General features: G+C 42.7%; 1 protein-coding gene across 2 annotated transcripts; it reads right to left on the reverse strand.

Moving 5' to 3' along the window:
* Window positions 1-389: 389 nt before the first annotated feature.
* On the reverse strand, window positions 390-11,168 carry fscn2a (fascin actin-bundling protein 2a, retinal). 2 transcript variants are annotated; one of them, XM_077559659.1, is made up of 5 exons: window positions 10,039-11,168; window positions 4,069-4,225; window positions 3,225-3,346; window positions 2,964-3,131; window positions 390-2,884 (listed from the first exon to the last, which is right to left on the reverse strand). In XM_077559659.1, the coding sequence occupies exons 1-5, from the start codon at window positions 10,859-10,861 to the stop codon at window positions 2,679-2,681; spliced, it is 1,476 nt and encodes a 491-aa protein (XP_077415785.1). In that variant the 5' UTR covers window positions 10,862-11,168; the 3' UTR covers window positions 390-2,678. The 2 variants fall into 2 exon arrangements, with proteins under 2 accessions (XP_077415785.1, XP_077415784.1); XM_077559658.1 differs by having other exon boundaries at window positions 2,964-3,346.
* Between the last annotated feature and the right edge of the window lie 282 nt (window positions 11,169-11,450).

An 11,450-nucleotide genomic window follows, 5' to 3' on the forward strand; every position in this document is an offset into this window, starting at 1 on the left:
TTAGAAGCGTAACTTTTTGTCCTTGTTTCATATGTATGCTGTAAGGATATTGTTTTGCACTTGCGGTAGAGGTGAGGAGGAGTTGTGTGTCACCTGATGTCAGGGCTGGGGGCCAGTGAGCGTGCTGAGATTCTCAAAGATGCTGGAATCATGCTGTGTGTGTCTCAGCACTTGCCACCTGACTGTGTGAATTGACTCAATTATCGGAGGCACACACTGCCCCCCAGTGTAGGTAATAGATACATACTTAGGAAAGGTTGCACACACACCACACACAAACACAGTGGAGGGTTGTCTGATACCACAATTTCTTGACTCAATGTCAGCCCGGATAAGGAGATCTTGAGACCAGTAATTACGTCAGGAAATAAACGCAAGTCATGTTGTTTTCTTAGACACATTTAGATTTTATTTTTGCATAGTGTTATTTCAAGAAAATCGTTTGATGGACAGTATGCTAGAGCAGCTGAATGAATGCATTCGCCATGATTGAATCTATTGAACGCTACACCCTCAGTGTCGCTTTTCAACAACAGTGCCAACTCCAGGGGGAAGATGAAACAGTGTTAGACGTAATGGATAGTGTCATTGTACCATCATCACTCTCTAGTCACAAATGCATTTTGCAATTTTTCAGCCTACTACCAAGCCATGAACATCAGAAAGTGCTATACAACGATCAGAATTCATGATAGAATGAATTGCTTTGGGATAGTTAATTTGGACAATCAATTCTAGCAGGTTACCAGCCGTACTTAACTGTCACAATGATCTATTTGTGGTCTTGTAAATTCTGTGCTCCATATAAATGCACAATTCCTATTAGTATTCACAGAGGTAAGTAACCATTGTCTACTCATTACAATCAACCTCTCATGGTGCAGGATGGGCACTTGACTAAGTGTTTTTAATTTACCAAGGGAAAAATTAACAATCAATATATTGTTGTTTAGTTTTTCATCTGCATGTTCTGAACAACCATTTTGGTGCCACTGTTGCATCGAGCAAAGTAACAATGAGCAGAATTGTGCCATGTTGGAGGTTTGCAATCATAGCTGGCATCATGGTTTTCTTTTAGGGCCCGCCCGATTAATTGGCGGGCCAATTAAATCGGCCGATTATAACCCTTCAAACATCGGCCAAAATAATAGGCCAAATGGCCGATGTTTTCCAAATGTTTTTACTCGTTGTTGTGTTCTCTCTAATGGTAACCTATAATCTAATCTTGTATCTGTAAATATAGAATGAAATTTGTGTCATGCAATGCATTCTGGGAATCGAAAAATATTATTTTTTTTAAACGATATATTTACAGTTGACCCACGCTATTCGCAAGGATCAGAGACCAGCAAATAGTGAAAATCTGCATATAATTGTTGCCAATTGAAGTGCATTGGGGGCGGGGCTTATTTTATGCATGATCTATTTTTATAATTAAGTGGTTGATTAATCTGTAATCAGGATTTTTTTTTCTGCCAAAAAATCAGCACCACCCTAAAAAGAAATCCATACCGGTCGGGCCCTAGTTCTTTTTTTCAGACCACAAACTAGACTCCATCAAGTGTCTCCTGGTTGACACCAGTTCCTTTGAAACTTGATTTATCAACAATCAATCGTAATGAATTGATCATTTTGCCCATCCACACTAGAAACTGCTCTCCCTATCAATACTCACACTGCCTATCCATAACATGTTCTAATTTGCCATGTAACCCTAAAGAGATGTACTGTAGAGTTCAGTATAAGGCCCCAATTCAGAAACTTTTCCCACTTGACATGCACAACGATGCTTTACATTCGTTCTTGGTTCATGCTCGTTTCATTTCTTGCCAAACATCTTTTAATCCCGCACTTTTAGAATTCAGTAATTCACCACACATTTTGTTTAGTTTTTTTTCCAACGATACAGCAAGTTTGCTTAGCATTAGAACTATACAGTCCATTTGTGCAAGTCCACTTCATTTGTGTCATACTGTGTTTTATGGAAGCTGTAAATGGTCCATTGAAATGAATGAAAACTCTATTGGCAATAGCCCCTCTCTGTCTTTTAAAACAATGGGGCATTACCAATTGCTTGGAGGGACGTTTAGGGGCGCCTTGCCTGTGGAGAATAAAAATTAAAAGCATTGGACGAAATAAAGGGCTGTAAACAAGGGTGGTGGCGTTTAAAGCGAGAGTGTGCCTGTTCCAATATTGCAATGAAAAAAGACTTTTTCCTGATAGAGTTTTAGTGATGGTCATTGAAAAAAAAATCAATTTTGAAATGATGAAATTTAAGGAATACCTTTTCTATTTCCCGACATGGAGAATTCATGGCATTGGTTCATCATATTTGAAAGGCATTCAAACTTAATAGGCAGCACTTGTAATAGTGATGTTTTTGTTCACTTATTCAACTTTGTGGTCTTCTGCTTGGACATGATGTACTTTGACTCAAAGAAAACATTTTGATTAGCTGTGGGGGGGGGGTTTTCATGTCGGCAATGATGTTATAATTGAAAGACGAAACAAAATAAGGAACCATACTTCTTCCTAAATGTCTCAATTTAAAAATGCGATTGGGCGTCTGGTTGCTGATATAAAAACATGGCATGAAAATGTTAGCCAGCCAATCCACTTTGTGTGAGCTGACAGCAGCAGCTTCTTCATCTCATTATCGTCTTGCACCGTGTTAGGTTTTAGTACTCCCAAAGAGAGGATGCATCAACAGAAGTGCGATCGCCCATCAGTGTGCCTCCCTGGTCTCCTCGAAGGTACATGCCGTTGGAACCCTTGATAGCGATTCGCCCGTGTTCCAGGAACTCCAAGAAAAAATCTTCAGCTTTTTCTCCATCTGAGCACACGAGGCCACTGCTGGAGACGTACCAAAACTTTCCATTCACACCTGCCAGAGGACATCATTGCATCAAATAAGGGTCGACGCTGATTCATTGATTGGAAAGCAGAGTTATGCAAACACTGACTTTTAACATTGTAGGCTCCGTCGTTGAATATCAGTGAGAAAATGTCGTAGACCGACCGGTTGGCGTTTAGAGTGTTGGAGTTCTTGTGGTGACACACAAAGCCATTCTCTCCGCGCAGGATCAGAATGGGTCGATTGATGAGCTTCATCAGGAACAATTCATCCTCCCCTTCAGACACAGAACATAGAGCGTATGCTGTTGTATGTATGTATGCGTCTGGCAATCTACAGTAGTTGAAGTCACCACAGTAAAAGCACTTACCGACTGCATCGCTCACTGCTGAGAGTTGCCCATTCTTCTTTGTGCACACATATTTTCCATTACTGGCTTTGAGAGCCACCCTCTGTCCTCGCCACTCAATGTCAAACATTGTATTGATCTCTCTGGGGTAAACAAAAAAAAAAACAAAAACAATACATACAGCTGAAGTTGAAGTAGCTTCTTTGGTTGTCTCATTTGACTCGTCATTGAACGTCTTCCTCTAGCACGGGGGTAGGGAATTCTGGTCCTGCCTATATTAGATGTTTCCCTCCTCCAACACAATACAATTCAGTCGTGATCAGGCTTCTACAGAGCTTGCTGATGAGCTGATTATTAGAATCTCTCAAGCTCTCAAGGACTGGAGTTCCCTACCCCTGCTTTAATGTAGACAGTTTACTCTGTGAAATAAAATGTGTCAAGTAGTCATCCAGTCGGTTTAGCGCTGCAGACCCCAGCCCAAAGGTACCTTTCCATAGTATAACAGTCTTCTTACACACCTTCTACAGTAAATTACGACCTACATTAAGACAATAGCTGGCAAAGGTCGCGGCTCAGTTGAGGCCATCTATCCATTTTCTACACCCAAGAGTGCTCGCCAGTCAGTCAGTCGCACTTCTACGTCAGCTATATAAATGTGAGTCATGCTTGAGGACCAGTCAAAATTGAATTCACAGAAAATCCTTATGTTCAATTGCACCCTGACCAAGCACTCGTTTTCCCTGATGCAAAAGTATTCATGACCACCGGAAGTTGTTTGGTTCTTCTTCATCAGTAAGGCCAGCGCCTTTCAACTGTGATTGTGTCCGCTACAAAAATTAAAAGGACCTCCAGAAAAGCAACTTACGCTTCGGATGCAGTGGACTGGATCTCTCCGTGTGTCACAAGAGTCCAGTAGGACCCCCCATTTGTCCTGAACATAGACTTTTTGCTCTTCTTGTCAATTTCCATCTGGAAAGTCTCCATGTCCGTCTCCACATCCTGATTGGCTGAAATGCTCATACCTGGAATGAAAAGAGGAGATTGGTCATTGTCTTTCTGCTTCACACCTGTATGTGTTGCTTGATCATAAGGGACGTTGTTGTGACTTGTCCCCCATAGACACCTTTGCTATCAGATCAGATCAAACTGCGAGTTATTTCAGCCAAAGGGAATCTTTCAATCAGCGGCTTTTGCGAGTCTTCTTCAGAAATCAAACAAAATGTTTTATCAGTAGAAAGTGTTGCAGCATACCACATACTTCATGTTCCAAGGCTTTTTTTTGTAACATGGGACATATGATATGTTGAGGAATTTGTGATTTTTAGATCCTTATGATAATTATCAGAGTAAGTAATGTCTTTGTATACATGATGTACCATTGCCCTGGGGGGGGCGCCTCACTTGCAGCCAATCCAGTGTTATATGCTTAAGCCTCATGAATTAGCTCTGTCTGGTTGGGTGTGTCAGGTGGTGGGGAATACACTCACAGACGCGTATAACTGAACGGTGTCTGCTGCAGGTCAAATTAGATGCCACAGAAATATCCTCCAACCTCTCTCTTAAGCCTGTTACAACCCTAATCCTCCACAGTCACCCCCTCCACCCTTCCTGCCCATTCGCTTGCTGTAATTCCTTGAGTGGTGAAATGCAAATCTTCACTGCAGGGCCCACTAAGCAGCTTTCAGTGCCCTGTTCTTAAAAACGGGAAACTGCCGCAAGGACCAACACTGCAGTTAGTAATGTTGGTCTTTGGCTGATAAAATAGATGAAGGGTTGTAGAAACATGAACCTAAATCTACTCGACTTAAGATGCTCTTCAGTGGTGCTGTCAGTTGTTGTAATTGAGTTGAAACCTTGCAAGGGAACGCGTCCTTCCATATTACTTGCATGAGTAATTTTTACAGAAGAAGCGAACAGATCACATCTAGCGGGCTGACATGAGCTTTATTTCACAAGGCTCAGCTGTAATTATTTGTCATAGCCACACTGGCGTGTTTTAGATCCAAGACGGAGAACAGAGAACCCCTCCTCAGTGGATGACATTTAAGAGTGGGTAGCGTCGGGGTTTAGGTTATTGAACCATAGAGGACAATTTTGTCGCGGCATAATTTCCTCACGGTCTAATCTTTTATGAGGACACAGCTGAGATGACAAAGCCCATTACCACAATTACCTCCACAGTATGGCTGACGACCATTCAGGGGCACGCACACAAAATAGACTACGCTTTCTGTCAGTCGTTATGGCTTTGAAATGTTACTGGCTTGGTTAGCCCTGTAATGGCCTGGCGACCAGACCAGAATGTACCCCGCCTCTTGCGTGAAGTAAACTGAGGCACCAGCGCATGCTGGACCCGAGTAAGGATAAGCGGTATAGAAGATGGATGACTGGATACGATGAAGGTTTAATAGCAACAACAACAAATCATTTGTTTTTGCAATTGTTTTGTCGACTGACACCAGACCACTAAATCACCTTACTGTACTTTGTGGTTAAGACAACTTGGTTTACTTTTCTATCAAATAAATAATTGTTCTAAAAATGGCTGTAAAACAGAGTGTAACTGTGAATATGCCAGGACCACTAACCTTAATAACATTGTGTTAAGCACAGGCTGTAAAGAATAGCTGTAATGTAGTTGGGGGAAAAAGCAAAAATTATAGCTAAGTGGACTGTGAAATCAATTGTAAGAACGACCTTGGTACAATAGCTACAAAAGGTATTACTCAGGCTGGACATCCAAGTACAGTAGAACAACGAAGGTGGAACAGGACATGGAATCCTCGTTTTCCTGGAATGCTGTCACATTCCATCTTTTATGCCATTAAAGACACATTCAACGTTCGAGTTTCCACTGTAGTAGGCTGTTTACAAAATTTAGGGATCGTGTGGCGGTTGTCAATGGTGATAAAAATAGATGTACAGTACTGTGTTCACCATAACGTATACCGAGTGCACAGCACTGATGTTTTCATGACCATTCACATCCATAAATCCACCTTTTAGTCTCGCTTACCTTCCCATGATTTATGTTTTAATTAATTTTTATGTACTGTGTGTGAGCCATTATAGTCATGTAAATAGAATCATCATGCTTTTTCATGCAGACATGGAATGTTTAAAGAGGAACACAATAGAGCTTATAACTAGTGTATGCTGATGGTGTTGTGCGGGTTAGCCCCGTGGGAGCTTTTGACCAAATGTGTTCCTCTCCAACAATCTCGTTCGAATGTACTACAATCATCATTATCAAGAAAAAAACTTGAACTTAAATTGAACACTTTTCTTGTTCATTTCCCAATAAATTACCAATACTAGTATGCATTGTTACTCATTAGCTGTGTTTCCATTACAGTTTTTCACAAAATAAAAGCAATATTTCTACAATTTCAATCAAGTACAATTTCGACTCGTAGGTGTAGGCGTAATTTTCATCGTCTTGCGAGATCTCGTAATTCTCATGCTCATGTAATGTTGCTCGAGAGGTTTGCTTACTGAAGACGGATGGCCTGAGTTGTTACAAATACTTTAAAAACATCTTTCTCCGCTCATCGGGCGGGAATCTACAACCCATGTATGCTGCGGACGCATGGAACAGATTTGAATGACGACGTGTGCCGTATGTTACTCGATCGCTCGTTGCATTTCTCATGCAACGATAATGAATTGTCTGTGTGTATGGAGCGGTGGCTTTGGCTCTATAGATAAATCGGTTTGTGGTTAAAAAGACTTGTTATCCCCTCGGGAGGCAGTTTCGACACAAAAGCGAGTAGCTCTGTACATCCTACTTCCTTTAACAGTGGTCCCCAACCCTGATCCTCAGGGACCGGTATCCAGCCTGTTTTCCATGTCTCCCACTGCCAACACAGGTGGAGATCGTTATCAGCCTTCTCCAGAGATTGCTGATTAGCTGATGATATGAATCACCTGTGTTGGCTGTGGGAGGCATGGAAAACAGGTTGGATACCGGTCCTCGAGGACCAGGGTTGAGGACCACTGCTTTACTACACAGCTAAATTGCCAGTGTTAGGTTAACACTGAGAGTGTTAAATGTAACACTAGAAATGTGTTTATATGTGTCCACATCAGTGAGTTTAAATCTTGTGTTAACTTTTTTGCACTTAACCAGTGTTACTCCCAACACTTTATGGTGTTAAAAATCTACACTGGTAAACACTGAGTATTGTTGAAAGTACTCTTCACTAGTGTCTGGTGTCTAAACACTGTGTATTGCGCTAGTGTGAGTGTTAAAAATTCAACTCGAACTACACTTTACTCTGATAAATGATACTTCATTTATATAGCATTTTTCCTCCTTACAAGATCCTTAAAGCACTTTACATTTTGACCACTGATGACACAGCATCAGCAGCAAGTGGGGTTCCATATCTTACTCAAGTATACTTTGACATAGTCACACTGGCCTGGGATTGATCACATGCTCTCAGGGTTGCAAAACAACCACTCTATCACGGAGCCATACCGCCCGACAACAACAACTGGATGTGTCGCTATTGAAATATGGACAGCGCACTGGAAAATTGGAAAGTTTCTCCTTCACCGGAAATGAGGGTGTGGTCAATTTAACACTCAAGGTATTCAGGTTACACTCAACAGACTATATGCCACGGAGGTGGCGGGACTTCTGACTTCCGTGTTTTCACCCATCAACTTTGTTTCCGTTTCCGGTTTGTTATGTGTGGGCCGCATCCCAGTACTTGCGCTTCCGCCTGTGTGCCCCTCGGTTGCGCGTTCCCCTCGACGGGTGCGAGGCTGCGAGTGTGTAGTGTCTGTCTCAGTGTCCGAAGCATTTCAGATGGCCCAGACGCCCTCCCGCCTATAAGCGGGAGCGCACGGTTAGGGGGCGCAGGGGTAGCGGTGCGAGTGTTGGAACGTGGCCAGCAATGGCCGGAAACGGCGCTGATGTGTAAAACCCGGAAGTCGTAAGTCCTTGGCATCTACTCCACATCCACCCCAACACTCAAGGAAATTTAACTTTTTATCCTAACAGTGCTAAAATAACACTGCTTACTGCATATTTGATTGAACACTGGAAATTTAACACTGACTGATTTGCTGTGTATCTGACCGCTGGCCGGGCGGGGTCACATGACTACTGGAAATGCAAAAAAAGTGTTTCCATTACAATTTTGCGAAATATTGTATGTGCTTCTATTTCGACAGAGCTCAAAAACCACCTCATGAGAGCTTTTCTACAATATTGAGAGTTTTTTTTATTTTTTCGAAATTTCTGTGTTTTCATCAACTGTTTGCTTTTGCGCAAATCTGAGGGTAATGGAAATGCGCCAATTTTTAGTATCTAAGTGCAACACTGAAAGTCAACCCAAAATGTGTTATAAAATATGTTCTATGCAGCCCCACTAATCAAAATACACGGTATTGTGATTAATATTGTGTTTGAGCAATATGAGTTAAGCAGCAAAATCGATCCATCCATCCATTTTCTTAAGCGCTTATTCCTCATAAGGGTCACGGGGGTGCTGGGGCTTATCCCAGCTGTCTTCAGGCAGTAGGCGGAGTACACCTGAACTGGTTGCCAGCCAATTGCAAGGTACATAGAGACAAACAACCATTCACACCCACAGTCACACCTAGGGACAATATAGAACGCTTAATTAACCTGCCATGCATGTCTTTGGAATGTGGGAGGAGACCAGAGTACCCAGAGAAAATCCACGCAGGCATGGGGAGAACATGCAAACTCCATCCAGGAGGGCCGAAGCCCAGACTCGATCTCACGTCCTCAGCACTGGGAGGTGAACATACTAACCAGTCTCCACTGTGCCGCCCACAGCAAAATCCAACCATTGTTATCCATTTTACCACTTGCTGTCAACTGAAAATGACATCACGGTTGCTCAACGCTCAGCTTCAGAAAACAGGTGAGCATGGTTGGTCGTTACCTGAGCATTGCGCAGCTATGATGTCATTTTCAGCCAACAAGTGGCAAAATCGCCGCCACCGAGAAGTACAAAAAACGGGTGGTTAATCAAAATAACATGTTTTAGACTAGTAGGGCGGCATAAATAATATTATTGTAAAAAAAAAAAAAATGTTGGTTCACTTCCCCTTTAATATATTTAGGGCAGTTTTTGCAGCTTACGTAGCTAAAAAAAAGAAAAAGTGCAGCAAGGACTTGCAAAAGCCACGGGCAAACCGAGACAGTAGGCTTTTGTTTTGGGATTGTGCCTAAAGTTGTGGCGCTTGGAAGTCGGATTACAACAGAATCTGATATATATATATATATATATATATATATATATATATATATATATAGTGGGATCATTGTGTCAGAAATATCACAGTTTCACTGTTATATTATATTGTAGTTTCATTTTGTTTAAACCAAGTGTTATTTTAGAATTCTTTTTTTTTTTAATGTAGAGCCCACTTTGAAATTAGTAGTAAAGCAAATATGTAGTGTAAATATGGGAGGATAATAAACAATGTTCATTCATCAAATATATCCAGTGAAGCTTTTGAAACAACTATGAAATAGAAATACAATTTTATAACAATCCCCCAGATTGTTTGCTTGGTTCATGTTACACTTGTAAACCTATACTGACATTTTAATCAAAACTGACATTTTAAGAAGCAGTTAGTTGTGAAAAAAGAATCTACTCGTTCACTCATAGAAAAAAAAAAGGAATTTAAGACTGTCGGGGGGTTTTCTGTGTAGAATTAGTCTCTGGCAGTAATGGACCACTTAATTGCTGCTTGCTGCAAGTTTCACTTTCAGGTATTGTGTTGCAGCAGCATGCTGTATTATGTGCTGCCAAGCAGGGTTGACGTGTCGTTTTTTTTAATTTACCTTGCTTGACGGAGACAAATCTTTTATTGGCAGCTTGAAAAACAACTTGTGGATGACTTTCCTCAAGGTCAAAGAGCTCATCTTTCCCTGGCTTGGAGCATCGGCCTGATCGCAGCGTTCCCGTGGGACCCACCGGGGTCAGATATTTGCCATCACAGTCCTTGAAGGCCAGCTTGCCTGATTTCAGCTCCAGTGTAAAGCTGGTTGCGTTGGTGTTCTCCTTCACTAGTTTGCCGTCATTGCTGAGAAAGCGGCTGTCACAGGTCTTCAGGCTGTACTTGCCATCCTGGTACACCAAGGTGACCAAGGAGTCCACCCCCCAGGGGATGTTGCTGTCCACTGAGATCTCTCCGTCGGAAGCGGACAGGTGGGCGTAGCGTTTCCGTGCCACGCTGAGCAGACTGGCCTGTGGATGCAACGCCAAATGGACGGCCCACAACTCCTGTTCCGCAATCACCTGGGCAAAGCAGGACAGGTAGTCGGCGGAGCCTCCAAAGTAACGCAGGTAAGGCTCTGATTGCAGCGCCCAACGACCGTCGGACTGGGGCACAATCAGGAAGCGGCACTCTGGGTCAGGACTTTCAGCCCCACATGTGATTTTGCCGTCTTTGTCGGAAGCCAGGTAACGTCCCAAGTGACTGCGGAGGAACACCACCTGGCCGTCATGCTCGTCCTGCTCCAAGGTCCAGATCTGCTTCTTCTTCAAACTGGTCCCTGAGGCGTTCACCTTGAAACCAAAGGCCTCTGCTGTTAGGTAGCGGTTTTCATAGTTGATGAGCCCAAACTGGAGCTTTAGGGCTCGGTTAATTCCGTTTGTGGGCATGTTTGACCAAGCCACACGATGAAATTCCAGGGACCAAGAATGTAAGAAAATTAAGAAAAATAACCAAGCAAGTCGATCAAAAGGGAAAATCAAAAACTGTTCTTCCCTCTCTTTAAGTCATAGATAGGGTCTAACTCCTCTCTCTTGGTGGATTGTTGAGTGCTCCTTCCGTCGCCTGTCACTTTCTCACGCCGGAGCACTTGTGCAGACACTTGCATTCAGTTCCTTAATGAGTTCGGATTAAAATCAGCAGGACAAAGCACCTCAATCCAACAAGCTGCTGACGTCACTTACTGGTTCACCAACTGCAAATCTCCCCTCCTCATTCCTCCTCCCCACCCCCCACCCCAAGGACAACACACTCGCTGAACTCTCAAGCTCTACACCTTTCATTTACTCTTTCTTTTCTTCAAAGGCATTCATCCTTCCTGACATACTCATTTTCTTTTGGGCGTCGCACACTTTGTCGGTCCTGCAACAGCATAACCCTTCGGATTATCCTTGCTTAGATCTGCTGGTGAGCCACAGCCTAATTGGAAAATACCCAATGAGAGTTGAGGGTTGCTTCGTGTTGCTCTTCTGTCTCCTC

The sequence above is a fragment of the Vanacampus margaritifer genome, chromosome 2 (assembly GCF_051991255.1).
Source record: "Vanacampus margaritifer isolate UIUO_Vmar chromosome 2, RoL_Vmar_1.0, whole genome shotgun sequence".
NCBI lineage: Eukaryota > Metazoa > Chordata > Actinopteri > Syngnathiformes > Syngnathidae > Vanacampus > Vanacampus margaritifer.

Coding starts and splice junctions, on each gene's coding strand:
- fscn2a (XM_077559658.1), bottom strand. CDS start 10,861: ATGCCCACAAACGGAATTAACCGAGCCCTAAAGCTCCAGTTTGGGCTC. Junction 3,347..4,068: donor CAGTCCACTGCATCCGAAGC/GTAAGTTGCTTT, acceptor TGTTTACCCCAG/AGAGATCAATACAATGTTTG. Junction 2,885..2,963: donor CGGAGCCTACAATGTTAAAA/GTCAGTGTTTGC, acceptor GTCCTCTGGCAG/GTGTGAATGGAAAGTTTTGG.